This window comes from Vigna unguiculata, chromosome 2, assembly GCF_037176805.1.
Source record: "Vigna unguiculata cultivar grain cowpea cultivar isolate G323 ecotype 2 chromosome 2, ASM3717680v1, whole genome shotgun sequence".
Taxonomy (NCBI): Eukaryota; Viridiplantae; Streptophyta; class Magnoliopsida; order Fabales; family Fabaceae; genus Vigna; species Vigna unguiculata.
In genome coordinates, this window is record NC_140793.1 from 34,048,556 (window position 1) to 34,074,644 (window position 26,089).

At 30.7% G+C, this 26,089-nt stretch overlaps 2 protein-coding genes and 1 long non-coding RNA gene across 4 annotated transcripts in view; all 3 read right to left on the reverse strand.

Annotated features, from left to right (window-relative positions):
• Positions 1-3,758, reverse strand: part of LOC114172411 (pleckstrin homology (PH) domain-containing protein) — a 52,846-nt gene extending 49,088 nt beyond the window's left edge. For both annotated transcript variants that reach the window (XM_085667653.1, XM_028056901.2), the window contains exons 1-4: positions 3,405-3,758; positions 2,064-2,167; positions 947-1,081; positions 800-850 (exon numbers count right to left, since the gene is read on the reverse strand). In XM_085667653.1, coding sequence (XP_085523779.1) covers positions 800-850; positions 947-1,081; positions 2,064-2,167; positions 3,405-3,501 — 387 coding nt within the window. In that variant the 5' untranslated portion in view covers positions 3,502-3,758. The remainder of the gene's footprint in view (positions 1-799; positions 851-946; positions 1,082-2,063; positions 2,168-3,404) is intronic.
• A 3,272-nt stretch (positions 3,759-7,030) lies between these two features.
• Positions 7,031-8,520, reverse strand: LOC114168117 (FCS-Like Zinc finger 2). Its single transcript, XM_028052844.2, has 2 exons — positions 8,005-8,520; positions 7,031-7,486 (listed from the first exon to the last, which is right to left on the reverse strand). Exons 1-2 carry the CDS (start codon positions 8,292-8,294, stop codon positions 7,303-7,305), a joined length of 474 nt encoding a protein of 157 aa, XP_027908645.1. The 5' UTR covers positions 8,295-8,520; the 3' UTR covers positions 7,031-7,302.
• An 11,119-nt stretch (positions 8,521-19,639) lies between these two features.
• Positions 19,640-23,197, reverse strand: LOC114171889 (uncharacterized). Its single transcript, XR_003601729.2, has 4 exons — positions 23,043-23,197; positions 22,851-22,929; positions 21,941-22,216; positions 19,640-20,392 (listed from the first exon to the last, which is right to left on the reverse strand). It is a non-coding gene; the product is annotated as an uncharacterized LOC114171889 (long non-coding RNA).
• Between the last annotated feature and the right edge of the window lie 2,892 nt (positions 23,198-26,089).

Genomic DNA, 26,089 nt, shown 5'->3' on the forward strand with positions numbered 1-26,089 from the left:
CAAATTTGTTACCAACTTTCATGCGAAATACTTTCTTTGGGGTTTAGGGGTGAGGCTGGAATTTGCCTTCAACTCTGGGAGAGTTTTGATTGTTAACATATACAGATTTTGACAAGAAACAAGCAAAAGTTGTGACAGTGGTGCAGTTTTTGCAGTCTTCTGGTGAAACTTATTGGGATATGTATTATATTTCATGAGTGTACATGTACTGTGAAAGTATTGAGTGTGTTTATGATGTTTGAACTCAGCTGCGGCCTAATCAGCTGCTGACCAGCTATTGTGACAATTAAGTTGAATTAGCTAGGAATTAGGACAGATGCACCCTCTATTAGGAGACTAGAGCTAGTAAGTTATCTAATTGACTACTGAGAATAAATATAAGGATCAAATGCACAACATATACTTTTCACACATTCGTAATAACATTCATTTTTTCTGAAACTTCTCTCCTACTCTCTCTTCAACGTTTTAGTTACAGCCTCTTTCGAAATTGTCTTAATTTGTAGCCTCAAGGATGGTATTTAGCCCCACATCAACTAAATGTGTCACTAAAATAAAACATGCACAGTCCTTAACTTACAAGATGCTTTTAGGGCTGAGTAGCTCTAAAATCCAAATTCTAAGAAAACCTGGAGGGAGCAAAATTCTGTGTATTTATCCAGCGCTCTACCATTTCAATCATGTCCAGAAATTGAGCAGATGAACATAAAGCTGGGTGGATATATCGTGCTGGACACAATCCAAAGTGAAAATCCACTATTTGTTTAAAAAAAGACATTTATAAAATTGAAATTCGTACCATTTCTGATTTTAACTGTTGTGATTTCTCCCAAAGTTTCAGTTCCATCTCCTGTTGCCAAATGGAAGAAAAGTGAGCTTCCCAAAATAAATCATCTTCAACCCAAAGTGAATACACTTTATCTTACTCTTACTTCTGAATTCTTACCTGTATCCGGCTCTTCTTAGCTTCTTGGACAGCATCCTCACTACATCCCTCAACTTGAGTTGCAGGTTCAGCTAGTAAGAAAATGCGATCCAAATATACTAGAACGGGATCTTGGCCAAGCCTACTCCATGGAACCTTAAAAGAAACACAATCATCAAATGTGACCATCAGTCAAGCAGAAAGGAATTTTTGACTTCTGCTAAATGGGTGCATGATGAATGAGAAAATATTTCAATAATGAACTTTTACCACAATCCAAAACAAACCAAGAGGCCTGCAACTTTGTTTGTCTCCTACCAATAGATAAATAGAAAAGAAACCAGCTCTTACAGCTTTGGCAATTACAATATGCCCATGAAGTTATAAAACAAAGAAGATAAATAGGAAAAATCATTCCATTTATACAATTGTCATGCAGCTGAAATAATCCCCAAAGTCCCTCTCTTTTTTATCAACTGTGAAAAACAGAAACCATAAAGTACAAGATAATTTTAGTTAATCAAAAGGAAATAATGCTATTGAATCACCTATTGCATCTATAAGATAATATAAATTAGAAAAATGAGAACTAAAACAGTTGGTTACACCACAAATTAATCACACAAATAGGAGAACAAAGCTGGCAAATGAAAAGTTATACAGAAAAAATAATTCAAATATAGTGCTTTTGATGAGCTACTTTATTGTGTAAATTAAAGCTATCTCAACTTTTCATTTCTTCGTCAAACATGATCAAGGCTCAAAGTTCCCATTTGTTCATCTAAGCTCTTGTTATTTCTTTCTAACTCAGTCTAGTTTTCCTTTATGTCCATCCTTGACCAAAGAGGTTTGCAGTAGAAGGAAAGAGAGTCAATCTTGGCCATTCAATCTTACATAAATGGTCAAGAACCAAAATTAAAGTAAAGTAAAATCAAAGATCGTCTCCTCCGACTCAATGGATGCATACATACCTTACTTACAGGAAGCAATATGAAAAAAAAAAAAGCAATATATATATATATATATATGAAGCAATATGAAAAAAAAAAAGCAATATATATATATATATATATATATATATATATATATTCAACATTATATTTCTAAATTCTGAGAAAGCAGTTGATCCCCCACCAACCTGAAGTTTCACTGATCCTAGAAAACCTGCCTTAACCTTCACTGGAAGCTTTAAAGCATTCAGAGCCTCAGGCTTCAGCTGCATATTCTTCAGCTCTACATCGCCTGTTTCATATGTAGGTATTTCAGATAAATTAATGAGGAAGATAAAAAGTAAAAGCGAACAACTCTACATCCATAAACTCGATAAGGATATGTTTGGGAGTTGAATTCTGAAAGGAAAAAGGAAGAAAGAATAAATTTTTCATTTCAAAAAAATATCCTCTAATTTGATTTTTTTTTTTTTTTATGAAAGAAATAAAATGATAGATTAGGTTGGATGTCGTAATATTTAGTTTATTTGTGTAAATATGATATAATTCTCTTCGTTTAAAAATAAGAAATTTGTCTTCGTTTTCCTTCCCCTCCAAAACCATGCTCTCAAACGTACCCACAATCTTCCAATAATGATTATTAGTAACTAAGATGCATATCTGTTTGCACAGATGGACCTCACGAACAAATGCACATTGATTAGAACACCGCTAGGACAGCTAGAACAAATTATGCATTTGATTCTCCAACACATTTTGGGAAAGAGGAAAAAAAATAGAAACATAAAAAATTCAATATAGCCAAATGCCAATTGTTGATAATAGAATCATTTTACCCGGTGCCTTTTCCCAATCTCATTCAAAGCTACAGTGATTGGAGAACTAGGCAGAAAATTTACAATGATTAAAAACAACAGTTGCAGGCACAATTTGCAACTCGAACCACCAGCTCATACTCGCTATAGTTCTTCTGACACGACCAACAAATTAAACACTTGAAATTCAATTCGACAAACATAAACGCCGAAAATAGTATCCACATTGATCGGAACAATGCAGAAGTTTCACAATCACCAAAAACAACAGTTCCAAACACAATTTGCTAGTCAAATCACTCGCGAAAAATCGAAACGGTAGCCCTGGCAGGACCAACGGATTGAACACTTAGTATATCCAATTCGACAAATATTAACGCCCAAATAACTACGTTGATTAGTTCAATGCAGAAGTTTAACTACGTTGATTAGTTCAATGCAGAAGTTTCACAACCACCGAAAACAATAAGTTCAAACAAAATTAGCTACTCTAACGACACACGCACACTCGCTACGGTAGCTCTAGCACTGCCAGCAGATTGAACACTTGAATTTCAATTCGACAAATTTAATTCAACACAAACTCGTAGCCTTACTCTAATCTCAACTAGAAATCAAGTGTAAATAAGAAATAGCTAAATAGAAAGTAAAGAAAGTGATTAAGAAAATGAAATGAATAAATAAAAAAGAATAGTTAGTTAAGATTTTGAGAACCTTTCCAGACACTGATCTTGAGAGCTTCTTTGTTGAGACCTCTCACATAATTGCCAAGGTACCTCTGTAAGAGGTACGCCACCTGATCCTCTAGCATCTCTTGGCGGAGTGATCATATACACCGCACGACGAAGACGATCGCGGCGGTTACAGAGACGAAAACACGACGAATGACGGTGGCGATGAGAAGGAAAAGAGGATGGAAAAACGGCTCACGGAATGAGTGATTCGGAACTTGAAGGTCACGTTGTTGTCGCTTTGGCCCCAAAAATATATATAAATATAAAATGAAATGAAAATGCTACTAATATTACTACTATCCTTGCTCTGAAAGGTACTCCCAGAAAAATCGATCGCATGGCATAAAATTAAGATTAGCGTGTAAACCAAAAGTTACTACTATACACGATTTTTCAATCGTAAGAGTTGACCGTGTACAAAACCCCTCACGTGAGGTCACGTGTGCAACAACGTGGCTGTTTAGTAGGAGTGTAGCATATCTTTTATTCGAAAACTATCAATTTTATTCGAAATCTTTTATTAATAGTGAACGTCATTAAAATTATAGTTGTTGGTTAATGTTTCCCTTCATCATTAAGCAACTTTAACTAATAATGTTAAAAAAAATATTATAGCATTAATTTTCATTTTACTAATACGCTTTGCAATGCGGTCGTCCTTCGGTGTGACACACTTGCCCTTCAAGTATGCAATTAATTGCCAGGTGGCTTGATCTGCCTATGCTGACATCTGAAGTCAGAAATAATGAAAATCAAATCATCAAATAGTGATATCTAAATTCTAGAGTTTTTCTTCCTTTAAGCCCAATCTTTCTTTCGCATTCTTCGTTGGAAAAGTTTAAATTATGTATGAATTATATTATCAAATTGTAAATTTTGAAAAATATTTTTTAAATTAGATGATTTATAAATACAGTTTAAATAGTGTATTCTATAATTTTGGAGATGTATCTTAAAGTGTGTAATCTGTAAAAAAATATTGTGTTAATATATTTCTAAATCATATAATCTAAAAATATATTTGGCCTTGTATAATTTTAAATGCTTTTCGAATCAAAAGATATAGTTTTGATTTATGCGTATTTAATGATCAGTTTGAATTGCATAATTTTTGTACTTCTTTTTATAACAAAAAGGATTGTCGTTTCTTTAAATTCTTTAATTTCATTAATTACTAGTTGAATCATAACCAAAAGCTGGAGAGACATGCTTGCATAAAGGAAAAATTACCAAAAATAAGTCACAGTTATAAAATCGCTATAAAAATACATGTAATATTTAAGACTCCATCTTAAATTCCTAGAAAGAATTTCCTTACAAAAAATAAATACTTTTACACTTCAACTAGTTAGAGTGTCAAAAACTTAAAAAACAAGACAAGATATTTAAATCTTTATATTTAAAATATTTTTTACAGATATAAAATATTTTTTTGTGTGAATAGATAATTATATTTTTTTTCTTAATGAATGGTGACATGTGAGAATGAGTAAAAATAATACTTTTATGTTTAACTTTTTTTTTGTTTTTAACCACAAGTTTGTATTTTACTAATAGAAAATAAACATCATAGGTGAAGAGAAGAAATAAGAGAAGAAATATAAAAAATATCTTAAATTTTTTTCATCTATACATTAATTTTATGTTTTACTATTTATTAAAATTAAATGAAATAAGTTATACAATGAATTATAAATTCTCCTAATTTAAGTTTCACTATTATGTGTAGAAAATTATAAACAAGATAGAGGATGAATTTGGAATGGGCTGCTACTAAATGGTATTATTGTTGTTAAATAATTTGGATGGTTCTTCCTGCACCCCACATTTTTCTGCCTGTACGTTCAAAAATATGGAATTTCCAAACTACCCTCACTGTTTCGGAAATCTTTTTGCATTCTGAATCTGGAAAAAAGGGAAGTGAAAGAAGAAAGACCCGTAAATTTTTACTTTGAAATAAGAATAAAATAATTAAACTTGACACATATTTCGCCTTCTTAAAATAAACTCATAAAAAATTAAGAAAAAAACAATAGAATAGAAAAGGTTCTACTATATCATAAATATGGATCAATTATGTTTACAACGCTCTTTCTCATCAGTTGACTGGTATATGATAATTTTCTAAAGTAATAAGCTAATCAATTTAATGTCCTAGCTTACAATACAATAATTTTAAAATATGTTTTAATTATTATAAAATCACTAAAATATAATGATTTTTAAATTAATATGTTAATATTAATAAAATTTAATTGAAACTTATTACTTAAATTTGGAACAAGTTTAATACAATACAAGGACTTCTATTATAAATTATAAAAATCGCTAAATCAAACATGCTTTGTTTTAAATATACCGTTTCCATTTTAGTATTTAATTAGTATTTATTATTTTTTATATCTTACATCATTTATTTATTTATTTATTTACATATTTTTAAAATCAAATTTAATTTTAGATTAAAAAAACTATCTCATACTTCTTTTCTTGATGAAAAATATTTATAAAAATCAAATTTTCCTCATATTTTTTTTCTTACTTTTGTAATATAAAAGAAACCAAATTCACATATAAAAATAGTTGTAATGGCGAATATATACAACATATACACCAACGATCACCAGTAGTAATAAAAGCTAAAGAAACGCATATACCAACCAGTTCAGAAAGTATCTAAAAATAGCAAAATGCTTGTGAAAAACTAATAAATAGGAAAGGAGAGGGAGGGAGAGAGGACTTTGAATTTTTCTATAAGTATAAATAAACTAAGATCAATAATTTTAAAAAATATGAACTAAAGTCATAAGGAAAAATTTTTAAAACCTAATTATCATTAATAACTAAACGAAATCATAGGTCGGTAGCAGGTTTTTCTTTTCTTTTCTTTTTTTCCAAAATTTTATTTTTTTCTTCTGTAAAGTATCAATAACATGGTAGTGTGTTTCAGACCTCAAAATTCCACTATCCCAAATTCTTCGCAGGCCACAGATACAGCAGATATAACTCTCCTTTCATGGATTCTTATTTAATGTTCACTTAAAAAGGTGAAAACAGTATAACAAGTTATAGAAATACATGTGGTAGCAATTAAGTTTCTTCGTTAAAACTTCGAAACTGTTTGACACCACCACATCACATAGGATACTATATCTAATAGCTTTATATATATATATATATATATATATATATATATATATATATATTAGTGTAAACACAGGCGCTATCGCGTCTGTGATTACGCATTTTTTGAATTATATTAAGAATTGATGATATTGTAATGTTATTAATTTAATAAACAAAATAAAAGTATATTTATAAAAAATAAAATAAAATGTACGAAGAAAATAAGAGAAAAATAACTATTGATGAATAGTAAGAGAAAAAAAGAAAAAAGAGATAAGTAAATAATTTTATAAAAACTTATAAAAATAACCGTTAATTTTTAAAAATTTAATAAATAATTAAATTATAAAGGGTAAAATTGGAATTATGAAATGTGGACACAAAAGAGGGAATCCCCTTTATATATAGTTATATATATATATATATATATATATATATATATATATATATATATATATATATAATATTTTAAAAAATAAGAATCCTGAAAAATGAGTCATTTGGTAGAGAGGATCCAACACGCAACTAGCTTCTCTATACGTATTACCATATACAGCTTCATGAACAAAAAATCCTTTCAGAGGAGGATCTCTTCTCTCTTGACCCTTTTTCATGGAAAGAAAGCAAACTCCGAACTTCACTTCTACTTTCCTTCTCTTCATTGTTTTTTTCTTTTCCTTTCTTTTTAGAGAACTCTGAAGCGGTTTAACTGTTTTTTTTTTCTTTGTATTCTATTAGCATACAAGTTTCATCTAAGCGGCAGCAACCGTCCCTGCACGAAACGAGTAATTCTGGGCCTTGTTTGGGGAGACAGATTTTCTTTGCTCTTTTTTTCTCAAAGCCTTTATAGAAGAAATGTTCTTGTTCTTCTCCTTGGCTTCGTCTCTCTCTATTTGCTCGTGTCTACACTCTTCGCTACAAAAAGGCGTGTCCCCTCTGCAGTACAAATAATTCACACACCGTCAGAGCCATGTCATAGAGATCCAACAATATTCAAATTCACATTCAGATGAAAACCACAATTAAATTACCAAATCGAAATCAAACCTAATCAAAAGCATTGAAGAAAGAAAAGAAAAAAGGAAAAAACTTCTTTTTATTAGATCCTGACATGGAAAAACGCTTAGGGTACAAATTCTAACAAAAATATAAATTATCAAGATATCCCAGCATCGCAAGTTTCAAGACATGCAATCAAGATTTCCAATTTACCATAAATTCATGACACTGCAATTGCAAATCACTCAATTAACCATAGCAACAGACTGTTGAGAACAAGAAACATGTAATAATTTCTCAGGAATGAAGAGATAGAGAAAGAAAGATTTAGATTAAGAATCATAGTAAAAACTGGAAGGCCGAAGGAATCTAATTTATCTAAAAGGGAATTGATTGAGGAATGTAATATATATTAGTAATCGAAGGTGCAAGAAGATGAAATCTGTAAAATTAACCTGTACATGAAGATGTCACGATCCCCGAGTGGCTTCTTGCAAAGAAAACAAGCTTCAAGAAAGTGCGGTTGGTGATCTTCGAATCTGGCATCATAAAATCTCCCAGATCTTGGCGAAAGAATAGAGGGGCTCCTGAACCCTCTGTTGTAGAAAGTGCCAAAACCCAATGTTCTAGAAACAAAACCGTGTTGGTTGTGATGGGAGTAGTTGTGCCCAGAAAAGCCAGGGTCCGTGGGAGCAATCCAACCATCCTCATCGGAGAAACAATGTCTCTTGGAAGAACCGGCCATGATTTGTTTTCAGTGTTTGTTTGTCTTCGGAAACTGAAAGGAAAAGTGTTTCCCTGGGTTTGGTTCGTGGAAGGAATGAAGGAACAAAATGAACAGAGAGTGATTGGGGGAAAGGAGAAAGGAAGGGTTTTATAAAGTGGTAGGTGAAATTGTTTTTGTTTTGGTCGTTGAATGCGGAAACGAGAGGGCAATAATAAAGAGAGGCAGGTAACAGGTTATAACTTGCAATTACAAAAACTAACCCGTCTGGGTGCATCCATTGGCCCAAATACCTGCATCTAGCTTTTAAAAAGTTTGGTTATTCTTATTAATTCCAGGGGCAGCCAAAATTACAGGCATGCCATTGAGTGTGGGAGAGGTGAACGATGATGGTGTGGCATTTTTGTAATTTGAACAAAATGTTAGGGTTTGAAGCGGAAATGGAGGAGATCTTTAACAGTTTGTTTGCGCTGTGAGAAGTGGTGGGACCCAGTTTGGACCAAACCTCACATGTCCCTCTCTTCTTGCTTGCAAATTGTGGTGGGGTGTAAGTAAGCTCTAGGGCCCAAACTCGCGCACTGCGCGTAAGAGTAACGGTAACTCTCAACGCCTATATATGTATTTTATAGTTCAATAAATTGTAATATATTTTAAGATTTGAAGCTTTCTAATTAAATTTAAAATAATTCTGTACAATTTGTCTATGTATTTGGTTATTAAACTTTAGTTTATTTTATTCTTGAAAAATTATAAGTATTTATATTAATAATAAATAAGTACAAAATTAAAGATACTGTACCAAACTCTTAAAACAATAAATAAATAAGGACAAAAACCTTTTATATGTGACCATGTCCTGCTTTCTTACTCTGGTTTTTCCAAGAGTTAATTAATGGGACCACGGGCTACCTGCCTCTGGCGTTCAGAGCGCATTGAATTTCTAGCTCAATTATACATGAAGACACGGTTAATACTTTCTCCCTCTTTCAAAGACTTCTTCTGATTTATTCACATCTTAAATTAGTTAAATTAATTGAAAATGTTAATTTTGTTAACTACTTTATATTATTTTTACAAAAATGTCTTTCATATTAATACAAAATTGCTACATATTTATTCTTCAAATTGCTTGTAAGAATACAAGTTTGCTGTCACTTTTTACTTAATTCACAATTTTCTGAATAAGGAGATTTTCATTTACGGGTTTATATTTGCTCATATCATATATGTTTCAATGTGTAGGGAGCTAAATAATTTGTATTTAAATAATTTGCTCAGTCTTTGATTTCACGTTTCGTTCATTCGTTCGAGTTTCTTTTCTTTTTAAGTGTTTATGTCGATTAGTGTACTTACCGAAGAGATTTTGATATTTAAGTCAGTAATAATTTGATCGGTAATATCAAATCATGTTGTAATAAATGCAGAAGAAAAGTCTCAATAACCTTATCTTTGACCTATATTTATAGTTTTCTATTTGGTCTAATCAAGGCCTAATTACTTTTAAAATTTGATTACTGACTTGTTGATCCTTAACCACCAACTAACTTGTTTATCTTAATAACCATTCGACATTGATGGTTGCACAACCTTGTTCGATAAATGTCTAGTGTTGTTTCTCTGACACATATTTACATATATATATATATATATATATATATATATATATATATATATATATATATCCAACATCACAACTTGATCGACATATTGTTCGCTTGGCGCAACTAAGCTGATTGGCTACTTGTTGACACATATTTTCATATGATCAACAATTGAGACCCTAAGGGTCGACGTACAATCCGCTCGACACCACTGAGACGGTTGACCACTCATTGACACATATTTTCATATGATCAACAATTGGGACCCTGAGGGCCAACGTAGGGTCCATTTGGCACCACTTAGGCGATTGACCGCTCGTTGACACATATTTTCATATGATCAACAATTGAAACTCTGAGGCTCGTTAACACACACACATATATATATATATATATAGATAAAATTTAATACATGCATCACAATTTTATATTTGATGTATTTATAAATTAAAAAGTAGCACCATGCACAAATATTTTCATGTTAAAGGAATAAGTAAATTATATATGTAGAGTTATATTTATCACATTTATAGACATACTATATATAGATTAGGATTACAAGTTTTCAAGCTATTATACATATTCAACGTAATTAAATAAAACCATTACACTGTCTAAAAATTTACTTCCTTCTACCACCACTTATAATGAGATAGATTTTTGTGTTAAGTATAATTGTCACAAGTGATATATATATATATATATATATATATATATATATAAAAGTAAGATAATGTAAACAAATATGAATATTATCATGTATGTATTATCATCATATATCATCCTTTTCATTATCATGTGTAATTATTATTCATATATTGTTATCATGTTTAGTTCATGATTTATATTTCAATATCATAAGCATGTGATATTAAGTAAACACACATTTAACTAAACATCATCAAAGACTAATTGCAAAATGTCTTTTATAAAACTTGTAAAAATCATTATATATAATTATTATTAAATGCTAATATCTGACGTATCTTAAACATATGATATGACACATTTGTTACTAAATCAAATGTAAGTTTTTTTCAACTTCTCATGACTTCACGATCTACTTAATTAAACAATAATACAATTGATAAATCTCTTAGTGTGATTTTCAAATTTATCATCATCACATAAGGTTTGTCACCTCCCTAGGTATCATGCATCACCTATGAAGGGTAATGGAACCATCCAATCAAAACTACCCAGATCAAACATTATATACATATAAATCAAAACATAAACATGTATATAAGTAATTGATTACTCCTCCTCCAAGTCGTAAGTTCCAAACAAGGAGTAAAAGTTATGGTGGGTGTGGAAGCTTTATGAAAATGGATGAAATAGCTCGACTATGATGTTGGTGAGTCGGTGTTTGGTGCTCTCAAAAGAGGTTGGGTCAACTCAAGAGAAATGGTGGTTAGAGAAAACCTAGAAGAAGTACTCTAGCCTAAGTGAGTTTAAAGACAAGTAATAACATAAATTTGACAACATTTATTTACTAATCTCAAAATAGTTTTTATATTGTGAGATGACTTATATTATAACCTAAGAAACTCTAAAGGTGTCTCACAAAAAAAGAGACCAAAATCCTAATTTTCTCTAACCTGGGAACCAAGGGAGACACATATGCCAAAAGTGTCTTGCCAAGTAGCAATAACATGTGTCTCATGCACGAAGGGAGTAGAGACCAACATATCCTCACTTTTGGATAGTAAGCTAAGCGTGAATGAGAGTTGACTTGTGATTTAGGGTTTAGGATCAACCCTGAAAAGCGCCTTATTTATTGCAAACTATAAGCCCATAAACCCTACAGTATTACTCAAGGCTCAAAGAAAACTTTATACTAATTGACCTATTATACAAGGCACAAACAAACATATTATACTAGTTATAATAAATCACTAACCCAAAAAAAATAAGAGGTTGGACTCAGCTATCTTTGATGAAGTCTAATATTCCTTTTATGTGTTTGGCCACTGCTAGAGTGTTTGTCATCAGTAATATAACAATATCTATCACATACGACCACTCAAAAAGGACATATGTCATCCATTCATTACATCTCTAGTCTTAACATCAATTATATATCTCTTTAGAACACATATAACATATTACACTTTTTTATATTATATTATCGTCATAAATATGTATGACAAAATAATCACAACATGAATAAACAACATCAACTCTATCGTAACATCATCAACAAAATCATTGTGTTTCAACATATCTACATTTGAGTGAGTCTCACTTGTTTGAGTAGCATCTTCAATTTAAGAAATATTCAACCATCTCGCATGAGCAATACCTTCAACAATGTAACCCAAAACATCATCCTTTATGTGTCATCCTTTGATAACTTAAGCACATAACCCAACACTTATGTGTTCAAAATATATCTCAAATTCTATGTTTAAGACACATGTGACCATCTTAGTCACGTTTAAATGTCCAACGCTCTATCACTCAAATATTATCTCTAATGTTTGAGTGATATATTTATATAGGATAAATAATTTTCTTGATCTCTCTTTTCAACTACAACCTAGTGAACTTAGTGTTATGTTTGAGCCTTATATTATTTATTTTATGTCATTTAATGAATTAATGCATTATTTAAACATAAAAAGATAACCAATATAATTAACACGTACCAGAGAACTTAAATTAAATTCATAATAAAAGATTAAATCGTATTTTTCTAAAGTTCATAGTACCTAGTAGAACGTATAAGGCTTTAGTATTTCTTAATATATAGGTTAAATTTATTTATGTAAAGCCCAATTTGCAGCTTTATTTCTCTAATTGCATACAATACTTGACAATGTAGAGGTTACATACGTAAATACGACTTTACCTATTCTTTTAATTTGTTACGACTTCACTTCAGAGCTTTATTTCTCTAACTGCATACAACTTTTATTGATATATTATAATTGTTTCCTCACATATTGTAAATAAAACATATCAACGGGGTGATTACTTAGCCCATGCTAAAGTTGACTTGTTTTTCTCTAACTTGCAAAAACACATTTAATTGTTCCTGACTTTTTCCAAGTTTCACATAATTCAACACTTGACATTAACGGTCACCCAGAGCACTCAATATTTTCAATTTCCCACTATTTTAAACATACGAATTGTTTTTTTTTTTTTTGTGTGATGTTTTTCAAAAACTAAACCTACCATATTTAAATCGCGCTTAGCACGGTTGACCATAACAAATTTGAAATTTCATATGTTTTGGGAGTTTGAGCCTCTTCCTTTGACTGAAAAAAAAAATTAAACGCAGTTTAAAAATTTTATTTAACTTTTCAAATAATATATTAGTCAAGATTTAATTACTTAATTTCTCGGGGAAAATTTAACTATTGATTGTGTATTAATCTGTATTAATCCATACCTCCCGACAACTTTAAGTAAATTATCTCATCCCGAAAATAATGTATACAATTACTATTTAAGGAAAGATACAATGGGGAATTCTTTTGTCTCTATATACAATATTTTTATCTATGATGTATTTTAAAAATAGATAAACATGCTTTCAGACAATTTTGATGTAAAATTAAAATAATATGCTTTTATCTCAAATTTAGTTTAATCATTGAATTTTAAAAATAAAATAAGTAAATATAATTCTTCTAATTCTAATTATTATATTTTTACGTAATTTTAATTAACATTTAAGTTTTTATATCTCAAACGTAAGTTTGAACACTATTATTTAATAAATAAAATTTAAAAAAATTATTGAATTTGTCCATTTAGCTTTTAAATTTTAGATAAAAATATCATGAATCAATTTTAATTTCACATTAAAATTAACAAATTGTAAACATATTTATTCTTTAAAAAATCATCATGATCTAACATTACAATATCAAATTAATATGTTGAAGATAAATAATAAGTTTTACATAAAATTCAATTTATAATAACTGAAGACTTTAATTAATCAATGTGCTCACATCAAATAATTTAATAAAGTATTGTTATTTTTCTATTCTCATTCTTTATATTTAGACAAGACCAAAGTATACCAAGGACACCAGTTCATTCTTTTTATCTTCGTTACACCATAGTAATAGTAATTATTAAATTCTTAAAATATCAATGATCGTCTTCTTCTAACAGCTGTCAGTTCTACAGGTTTCTCAGCGGCAATGTTGAAGTTGAACTTTCTTCGACAATGTCAATGCTCGAACTCCCACATGTAACTGCATTTTTTTTTTTCTAGGTTGTGTAAATAATTCTCAAATTGGTGCAAATTTACAAAGGGACAGAGAAGTGGTGGAAGACACGCGCCATGAGGAAGAGTGTGGAATCCAAAACCACCAAACTGCCCAAGTGTACGTTCACTTTGGAAATCAGAACACCAAAACTCTCTCAAAACCAAAACCAAAACCAAACCCAAACCCACGGTTCCGCGTTTTCTCTGAACCTTGCTTTTCACTTCAGTTTCTCCAACGTCACTACTGCTTTTCTATAGATTCTTTCGTCGTTTCGTTCCGTAAATCAAAGTGGGCCCAATTTCGCTAACCTCGAAGCCCTATGGGCCCACCAACACTGACAGCGTAATCATATGATGGCGTGGCTCCTTTTTAAAATGGTTTCTATGCCCTTTTCGGGATTTGTTGTTTACCATTATTATATGCCCAATGGAGTCATCAACTGAACACACCTCATTTTCTCAATCACCACTGTTCAGTGTTCCCCTCTCACCCTTCCACACCCATCATTCACCGCTCCTCACTTTCAACACGTGTGCACCACGTGGCCATCCTGCCGCACATCACAATTCATTTTCCGCCACGTGCCTCCAATGCTCACACGTAACTTTTCCCTCGTTACTTCTTTCCCGATCCCTGATTCTTCACAAATCAGAAACTATGACACTGGCTATAATCCTCTGCTACGCACCACACTTTTGTACCCTCATCATTCACCACTTGACTTGCTGATTTCACTGCATCTATTCCCCCTTTTTTTTTCTTTACCTTTGCTAAACTTTCGTTTTTAAGTCCTTTGTTACTGTGCCTTATGTTTTTTTTTTCTTTCACTGTGAATGAAGAAAAGAAAAAATATCATTTTGAAATAATACTATTTATTTGATTGAGTGACAAGGCGTGATAAACTATGGTTAAAGTTGACATTGTGAACTTTTTACTTTATTTTATTAATTTTTACTGTCACATTATTTTACTTTTTATAAATACTTTCATAAAATGCTTTATATAATATATTTTTAATAATTTTTATTTATACTTTAAAGTTTTGATTTTGTAACTTATAGTTTTATTAAAATTCAAAACCTTAGATTTACGTGTAGATTAATATGTTTTAATTAAATATATTTTTATGATTAAAGTCTTGAATTTAGAAAATATCGTTAATAGAGATTTGTCACAAGTTCATAAATTTAATGTTTAGATTTAATAAAATTAATATCAGATAGTATGATGTGACAAAGATTAATATCAGAACTATATCTATTATACAAAATATCATGATACAAAATGAAAATTTTACTTTAAATTTAAAAATTATAAAAATAAAAGTTTTGTAAGATTCTTTTGTTCAAACAAAAACTATAAAAGTACTTTAAAATAATGTGATTTAATAAAACTCACTCAAAAAAAAAAAGAAAAAAAAGTATCAGTTGTATTGCTTAATAAGTTCAATTTTATTTCGATTTTACCTTTCGAATCTTTTCACCAAATGTCAGCTGAAAAAACATGTTTAACGTATTACAAAAAGAAATCATATTATGCGTAATAGCCTAAATACTTTTTTTTATTATCTTTTACTTGAAAACTACGAAAAAACATTAGTTTTTATTATAGTTATTTTCAAGATTATATTTCTAATTAATTCATTACTATTTTACACATTAAAAGCTAAATTGTAATGTTAACGTTTTTTAGTTGTTATCTATAATTTTGGTTTTCAAGTCTTTTTTTTTTTTAAGAATTGTATTATTTTATTTCATCTTTATTTGTGGACATGATTTATTTTTGTTTTAGTCAGATTAAATGTTAAATTTAATATATTTATTAAAATTATTAATAAAAAATTTAATAGATCAAAATATCGGAGTTAAAGATAAAATATTAAAATTGGGCACAATTTTCTTCCTTCTCCATTTCTTCTTCCATGAACAGTAGTCTACACAGAAGCAAACAAAAGAAAGACTTAGCAACCCTATAAGACCAGACCAAACAGTTATAAAATTGAAATTCTGTGATTGATTGAAGGTGTTCAATATAAATTTTAATCAATGAAAATTACAGAGCAACCATTGAGGGCGAGTTTCGACCACGTATTCAACGCTGAATGGTTTCATAAACAATACAAAAGGATAAAAAAGTACAGATAAAAAATATAAATATCAATGAAAGAAAAAATTATTATAATTCATCGTTAAATTGTTCGTTAATTAATCAAATTAATTTAAAAATAAAAATTTGGTAGTTAATATTTAGTGATTAATTTATTTTGATAATTATATAAAATTAGTTGTTAATAATGTATTATATTTTAACTCCGTATGGAATATTCAACTACTAATATTCATCGTCATTGTTTCTTATACAGCAAAATAAATTAATTCAAACCATCCAGAGTTTACGAAGTATAAATTCGAGTAAATGAATTCGAGGACCAAATAAATATTAAAATATAGAAACCAAATATGGGTAAACATTATAAAATAGTCAGGTGACTAGTGTGAGAAAAAAAGTGCATTTCATTAAATTAATTATTTTATTTTATTGTGTGGTCAGTATGGAGAACAACTAGTAAATAAGTTTATTGAAATAAATGTTTCTTGAATATAATAAATACTTATAATATAAAAAAAAATGCAGACTACAACAGAAAAGGAAAACCTAAAGCTACTTTGTAAAGATGCTATATTTAGTCCATTCACCTGGGTCGGTGAACATTCTAGGACAGTGTACACTGCTCCTAGTTTCTTATCACTTCTCAATTATTGATGCAACATGTGTTGGAACAAACTATATACTCATACTTCATTTTTGGGAGTTAATGTAAAGTGTGCGTGTTTACATCACGCATCAAGACAAACCAAATACCAACAAAAGAAGAGATTTAAATAGAGATTCTAAAATCGGGATTCTTCTTCACACTGCTAGAAGTAAAGGAAGACCAATATAAAAACCAGATGGGTTAATTTTAAGGTTATGTGGTTAACTAATTGGGCAAAAAAAAGTTGTTATAGAAACCGTTTCGGGGTGTAATAGCCAAGTATCTACTGTCAATACTTAAGTTACTTTTTAATTCTTTTTATGTATTCTTTTTAACTTGAATCCTTCGTTCAATAGTCTTCCTTCTCATTTGATTGGTCAGATGGATGAGACCGATCGGTACATAATTATAACTGTTGTAATAAATGCGAATTAAAAATTATCATCAACTTACCTTAGACCTCCATTTATAGTTTCCGGTGTGGATCTATGATTAAGGTTCCTTAATCATAATCCAATTGCTTTTTAATTTTGATTACTGACTTGCTTTATCTTAATTAATGTCTAATTGATTGATTCAGGTTTTGGTTTGGCCGTCGTTCGGCCTGACGGGTGTCCTTATAGGTAAGGGTCTCCATAAAAGTGGAGACAAAGTACAATTGGAGATGAAGGCGGAGGGAGTGTTTAATCCGTCTGACCGACGGGTTAACCGATTTAGTGTGTTCAGAACTGAGACTCCGATGGAACAGTCGTTTCAGCGTCCAATGTGAGGTTCACCTGTAGCGGGCGGCTTGCGACCGCTTGACCTTGATATGTTTGACTGATCTGCCAATGGACCACCGCTTGACCTTGGTCCGTTAGACTGATCTATCGATGGACCATACAGTACAAAAACTAAACCTAAACGTATTAGGAACACTTTTCTCACAATGAAAAGTTTAGAAATGATGAATATGAAGAAAGGTTTTAAATAAAACTTTGTTATATTAAAATATGTTGTTAGATTCTTCCATGATTAAAGAGCGGCACTGAATTGAGTTAATGTAGAAGAATTATTTATTATAAAGTTTGTAGCACTGAAAGATCATTAACGGTTAAAGGCAAAACAATTAAAGCTAATGAGTATCCACTTTAAGTCCTGTCTTCCCTTTTGGTGTTCTTGTAGACTTTACGTTGTATTTTATTGTGCTTGTTCATATCATGTGTGACAACAACCAAAGCACAACACTTACTATTCTACAGAATTGGATCCCAAAACCATTTTCAAATTGAAGAGAAAGCCATGGGCACAAAGTTGTTCCTAGGTGGAAAACATAATAATGAATGTTGATGCATATATGAAAGTATAAAAACGTATTTATTGTACTTGGAATATGTAAAAGGTGTATTTTTTAATATATATTAACTTGAACTTTGTTCGATTAATTTGTGAGTTAAATAAGTTGGAAGTGAGTTAAATCTAACCTATCAAAAATAAGTTCATTGTAGTTTGTTTAAACACTTTAAGAATGCTTGTGAAAAGTTTGAGTCCATGATATGATTTCAATTTCAATACATTGAAGAATGTTTTGCGGTTCCTTTGTTTGGTTTTGCCACTACGCGTTGAGTTATTGTCTCAAAGTAAAATTAACAAATATCTCTTTATGAAGTTAGCGTGTATTTGGTAACGCCTTCCCAAAGATCGAATAGATTTCTTTTATGTAAAATCAAATATTAGTTGTTTTTATTGAACTAAATTTTTTAGTTAATTTAACATCAATTTTTTATTTAAAATCAATTATACGTCAAATTGAAACCGAACCAAACACATTATTAGTCTTGTCTTCAGAAAATGGATTGAATGAGTATTTAAAAATATATGACTAAGTCCTATTTCAAGGCGATGTTTCTCGAGTAAGAGAAAAATATTTATTTAAGTTAGATAGAAAAAAAAAAATCAAACTATAGTCATTACGATTGAAAACTAATCCAACAAATATCAGTAAAAGAAAACTCCTCTGATTGAGAAATAACTTTAATCCACATCAATAAAAAAAATAATCACAACAATGTAAACAAATTAAAATATTTCTGTCAAAACGTCAACTCAAAAAAACTTGACTGATAAAACAAAAAAATATTTTAAGAGACATTGATAAAAAAAACTTGGTTGACATTAATCAAATTATAGTTCTTTAAATGTTAATATAGAAAACTATAATGAAAATAGTTGAGAAATAACCTTAATTTATGTTGGCCAAAAGATAATTGTAGTCAATATTAGAAGAAAAAAATACTGTAGCTAAAATACACTGAAACAATTCAAAAGTTTTTGTCAATAAAAGAAATATGTTTGATATTAGTTGAAAAACATTATTTACGTTGACAAACTTCTGACTTGAGTTAAGAAATTAACATATTAACTTATATTGATACAACATTAATCTTAATTAACATTGGCTGAAAAAGCTAAGATCAACTTTAAATTAAAAGAAAAGTTAACGATGATAAGTTAACTGACCTCTCAGTCTAAAAAAAAATTAATAATAATTTCATCGGAATTAAGTGGAGAATATTTGAGTCGAATTTGAATATAGGAAAGAGAATAAAAACAAGATACAAAGATTTAAGAGATAAAAAGAGCATACAAAATTTCAAAATGTTACTTCTTTTAAGTAAAAATTAAAAGTATATAATTCTGAATAATCAAAATGTCTCAATGAAGAAAAAGACATTTTTAAATGTACATTTCGAAATTATGCAAAATCAGCATAATTTTTAAAAATTTAAATAAGACATATTATGGAAAAAAAATCACCAAAATATATACTCTACAAAATATGTTGACAATTTCATGTGTGTTAAAGAAAAAGCAAAATTAAAATAAAAGTACATAAGGTGTACGAGGAAAAGTGTAGAGTGCAGGATGTAAAACGGCCCAAGCCCATAGCAAGTAATTACCGGGCTCTTACATTGATTTTCACGCTATTTCTTGCTGCACCTCCTTCTTTCTTTCTGCACACCTAACTTTCATAAAACCTCTTTTACCCCTAGCATTAAAAACCCTGATTTTTCTCTTTCTCTCCACGCCGCGCCTGCACCCATCTCCCTGCACCTCCATCTTCTCCTTTCTTCTCCATCTTGTATGTTGAACAAACTTGAAAAGTATGATTTTGTACTTTATCTCTTCAGATTCTTCCTTGTAGATTCTTCCATCTGAATCTTTATCAACCATGCGCTGCAAATTCAAAGACACTATAAAAAAAAAAATTATTGTACATTGACCGTCATGTCATTTGCAGTAAAAACAAATAGTAAATAAATATGAGATCAGACAATCCATAATGTGTTTTCAGATATGAAATACACACTGGATTCTAGAGCTCGACACACAGTTTTGGATATAAAGGAGTCGTGAATTGTCCAATCCAGTAATCTTTCACATCCAAAAATGTGTGTCGGACTCGAACAAACCACTTATTATTCTTCACAGGCTTTGAGCAATGGTGCACGTCTTGAAGATGCGAAGATAAGGAATTGCAGAACGACACTCCTGTAATGGAAATAGACAACACATCAATGGAGGAAATGCAATTTGTCGCAGCCTTACATAATGGAAACACAAAAGCTTTAAATGGAGTTGCAGAAGTTGTTGTGTATGGAGGTGCAAAGTGTGCGACGGCTAGGTTAAGGAGGAAAAACAACTCTCATATTTACATTTTTAATTTTTAATACCTTTTAAGTTATTGGTATTTTAGTCATTTACTTTGAGTTAGGGGTGTGCAGGAAGGAAATAGAAGGTGCATAAAGAAATAGCCTAGAATGGTGGTGTACGTGAATGGTCATTTCTTCCCACACCTTCTTAAAAATTAATCTAATTTAATTATTAAAAATAAAATTATTTAAATATTAGTTATATTCAACAAGTATTTTACTAATATTATTTTTTTAATTTTAAAATTTAGAATCTTATATAACACTAAAATTAAAATTTTAAGATCTTCATTATATTATATGGATGTATATTAGTGAATAGTTTTAATAAAATCTATAAGACTCTTGAGAAGTTGAAAATGATGTTGGAGTGTGTAACATTGGGGACCAGGGATGATGACTGATCAGACAAACATAAAATGTCGGTGGTGAGACAAAAAAATAGGTTGCAAGTTGTTAGAAAATTAGAGTCATGGATTTAATTTCAGTGAGCGAATGAGAGGATCTTGAAGTGCAACAACATAATTAGAAACTTTCTATAACATAGGTCAGCAAAATGTTTATGTAATTAGGTTCCCTTTATGTTGGGTCGGACTATATCAAGTAGGACATATCTTAAGTTAGATCTATTAGATCAATACCACATTCGATTTAATTTAAAATTAAAAAAAAAATTGAAACAAAATAATCTAGCTAAAATAATTAATAGATCCGATCTATTTTATTAAACACATAAGTTATATTTCATATTGTCACTGAAATGTAACTTATCTGTATATAGTATTTTATACAATGTAAATAAACATAGATAGTTTTGTTTTTTTACCTCTATAAGACGTAAATATTGTTTTAGTTTAGTTATTTATATATTTAAGTTTAATTATTCTTATTGATAGTTTTCTCAGTGATACATTGGTATTTAGATATATGTAGTGAAATTAGATTTATTAGTTGTTTGCACTTGTGGTGGTCTTTATTATTTTGCAGAGTCATTTTCAATGAGTTTCACCTTACCACGCACAAGGTTAGTCCATGATTATCTAAGGCTATTATCATGCCAAAGACTAAGACCTCATGCTACTCTCACCACTTGAACCAGTTTACGAGTATGAGTGATTCATTAGAGTGTCAGGATGCAACTTTACTTGAATCCTTATTTCATTACATACACTACAATAACCCCACCATAAAGTCTCTCCAAGAGACTCATGGAATTACGTCAAGCACATATCATATACATATTCTCACACATCCATTCTCAATTTAATACCAAGCACATCAATTTCAGTTCAAAATATCAAATAATACATACACAACATCATTTATCATAAATTTAAGGGGTAAAACACCCAATCATAAAAAAGAGGTAATGAAAATAAATCCTTACGCCAGTTTCGCTCAAGCTAGAAGTCTTCGCTTAAGCGACAGAGGTTCCCTCCCTTAAGCTAAGTATTCTTGCCTGGACAAGAGCTCGAGCAGTGAGCATTGTGAGCTTCTGCGAGTTCTCGCTTAAGCGAGACCTTCTCGCCTGAGCGAGATTGCTCTTCGCTCAAAACTGAAGCTCCTCACCTGAGCGATAACTCGAGCAGAGCTTGAGTGAGTTTTCTGCTATTTTTGCTTAGGCGAAGGTTGCTAGCTTGGGCGAAAATAGCTGATTCCTCCCCTGCTCACGCATGCAAACCAGAAATCAATATCAAATCACAACTAGTTCATTCTCATACAAACACAAACGTCAAATATTTTAACTTGAGCTGAGCTTGGGTGAGTTTTCTGCTATTTTTTCTTAGGCGAGGGTTGCTCACTTGGGCGAAAATAGCAGATCTCTTCCCTGCTCACGCATGCAAACCAGAAATCAATATCAAATCACAGTTCATTCTCATACAAACACAAACATCAAACATTTTAACTTGAGTTGAGCTTGGGTGAGTTTTTTGCTATTTTTTCTTAGGCGAGGGTTGCTAGCTTGGGCGAAAATAGCAGATCTCTTCCCTGCTCACGCATGCAAACCAGAAATCAATATAGTTCATTCTCATACAAACACAAACGTCAACCAAACATTTTAACTTGAGTAGAGCTTGGGTGAATTTTCTGCTATTTTTTCTTAGGCGATGGTTGTTCGCTTGGGAAAAAATAACAGATCCTTCCTCTGCTCACACATGCAAACCAGAAATCAACATCAAATCACAGCTAGTTTATTATCATACAAGCACAAACATCAACCAAACATTTTAATCACGAATCAGAACCAAAAACAGGTAAGATACTTAAAAAACGTGAAAAATCTTAGCTTTCCTTACCTTGAAACTGAACAAAAAAAGCTTGCACCGAGAAAGCCCTTACGGAAGCAGTACCATTGTTCCAGAAACAGCTAACGAGCTGAAAAGAATTAGGCACAGGGAAGAGAATGATGTTCTAAAAGAAACCCCAAAACTGAACCAACACACAAGGTCTGAAAAAAGAGAAAAATAGAAGTTCGGAGTTCAACTTACAAGGAGAAAAATAGAAGATCTAACTCAGTCTTAGTCTCTGCTTGAATGACTGGGAACAACGAGTTAGAGAGGCAATAAATAGTAGAGAGAAATTTGAGAGAAAGAATGAGAGACCCGTAAGGTTTTCTGAAATAAAAATAAATGGATCGACTTACAGCCTGTCTTTTATCAGAGCAGAGCCGGGCCCAAAACTTTAAAAACACGTGAATTATGTAGATTCTACTTACACACCCAATTATTATTGATATCATGCATTAATATGCATTAATATCAATAATGTTTTAATTTCTCTAATTAAGCATAGTCCTCCCGTGAAGAGTTTACCTTATTGAAATAGTTTTTTTTATGAATATCATATTTTTCTTGTCATCCATCTATACCCCACTTTCTAGATCATACAAAACTGTGCCATTTATTTATTCACTCACAGGAAAAATCTGACAAGGCTTTAATAAGGTTCACTGGTTAAGATTAATTTGAATGCAATCATCAATACGGATCACTCCAATTAAATTTTACAAAAGCAAATCATGATCTTCTTGAATGAAATGTTAGGAATATGACATTGCATCAATCCACGTATTCATGACACCACAAACTTGTTTGATATCTAAACCTTTCACTCACAACAAACAATTTTACATGTTACGTACTCTCACCGAAACCAAACCATCTTGATGTAATCTTTTCCCCTTCTTCCGTTTCAATGCAATTAATTTGCACACCACATGTTTGATACAAATCTTCTTCACACAACAACAACAATAAAAAGGTATCACACAACAAGAAATTTTAACCTTTCTGTCAAAATTTATCATTCGTTAAAGTAGTATATTGATTTTTGTATAAATGATGCTGAAAAGATTTATAATAATATGATATCTGGGCAGCAATAATTGAGAAAAATGATAATTAATTTGGGGGGAGCATCGTGGACAAAGTGGAGCGTGATCACATGTGGTGATAATCTGATAATGGTGTCTGTGTAGTATCCATACGAGTCAGTGCCATAACCACTCGGTATTATCATCATATAATAGCGAAAACAAAATACATGCTCCATGGATAGATACATAGACCTAAGATCCAATCTCTTTTCGAACACGTATTTGAATTTAGACTCTATTCTATTAATAACACCCACCCTCTTCTCTCTTTGGCTTACAATTTGTTTTCAATTTGTCTTCCATATCTTTCATAATTAATTACACAATACTAATCACCATCTTCAAGACTAAGATTTTTGAAATGGGAAGCTTTCAAACTTTGTGTGTCCACCCTTATTTATAATAATAGAAATAGTGGTTTTTAATACACGACTTCACATCAAAAGAGATGCTCAGACTTGTCCAAATTCTCTTGTTTGGCCGAATAGTATTTTAAGATTGCTTCTTCTTTTTTTTCAAATCTTGGAAGTTGAAACTGAGGGATTTTATTTGTCATTTTTCTATTGACTTTGAACTACATGGATTGGCTTAATGCTTAGATAATAGTAAAGTTTAGATAATTTGTGCTAAAGAGGATGAAAAAAATGAAGAAAAATTTCATGAAAATCACTTGAACTTTCCGTCCTTATGTGTACACTACTTTAACTCACTTTAATTAAAAGGTTAGATTTGGGTAGAAGAATCAAGAAAAAAGAAGAAAAGCAGGGATTAGTCATGTTGTATACTGCAAAAGACTTAAAATATTTTAAATCTGAAATCAATTTGTGAGTGGAAGGAATCATGAACCACTATTTTTTTACTGCATTCTTTAAGTGTTAAAAAAGATAACATTTTTGGAAAGAGATTTGAGAAGAATTATGTATGATACGATGGGGTCAATGTTTTCTGGACAAGTACTCCAAAACTCACATGGGCCTTTTTATGACGTGTTTTGGGCTTTTCTGCTCAAGTTAATATCTCGATAATTGCCCAGTTCCGTGCACTAAACGACAAGTGATACTAGGGTTAGCTTTATGACCGTTAAACTGTTGGAAAGTAAGCTTGATCTTTTGAAATTACATATTTTTTCTCTTCAAAGTACACCATTTATTTTGTAAGAACCAAATCTTAAAATATCACGTCTCTTACTCTATCAGTTCTGCCATTTCCTTTTCATGTTCAACTTTTCCAATTTATTTTTTGGCTAATATGCAACGAAGAGATATTTCATGCAATTATTGTACTATTGAGGAAATGAAAAATATAAATTTAAAAAAGTTGGATGTTATTTCACTGATTAAAACTAAAAAAAAAAAGTTTTATCCCGATTAATTAACTTTTGATCTTAACCAATTACAGAGTGAGAAAGTACATACAAATTACATGCACTGTGAGGGTAAAACTTCTTTATACAATACCAAGAAACAATGCCAGAAAAAAAAAATGCATTTAAAGTTAAGAAAAATGGTTGGCAGAGATCATGACAAGAAAGTGGTCGTATCGAATCGTATCCCATGTGGCGATTCAAGATTTCAGGGTGGTTGTGCAGGAGAAAGTGGAAGAGAAAGTGGAAGAGTTGAAATAAAAATAGTTTTCGTAAAACAATGTGTTTTGAAGAAAAAAAAAAGTGATTTAGTTTTGAAAATGAAAATATCTATGTATAAAGAAATTAAACATGAACTATAAATTGAAAGATGAAAAATGAAAAATCCATAGGTTTAAAGTGAGAAAAAGATATTTAATGTGCACTGCACTCTTTCCACCCGACAATGGAGTCCATGAAATGTGGACAGCCATTTGAGTCCATTCAGAAATCAATTCGTTCCCTTCCCACAACCAGAAAACCATATCCCATAATTCAATTCAATTTTTGTGCCCTTGTAATGTAGTGCTTGGAACCTGAAACTGTTCTTCACTCTTCAAATGAAACCAAATTTCAAATTATCACAACTCAACGCTCCCCCAGAAAAAAAAAAAAGAAAAAAATTCTAGTGCAATTAGTTAGCATCATATTCGTGTCATGGATGCCAAATTAACGAAGCTTTTTCTAATTATGGAAGATTCTGACATTTAAATGGAGACAACAACACATAGACACTCTGAATTTGGAAAGGCATCACA

Bases quoted from the DNA above. Each gene is read 5' to 3' on its own strand.
- LOC114168117 (XM_028052844.2), bottom strand. From the start codon at position 8,294: ATGGCCGGTTCTTCCAAGAGACATTGTTTCTCCGATGAGGATGGTTGG. The intron at 7,487-8,004 runs GTTAATTTTACA...TTTGTACTGCAG, and splicing joins CGTGACATCTTCATGTACAG to AGGGGACACGCCTTTTTGTA.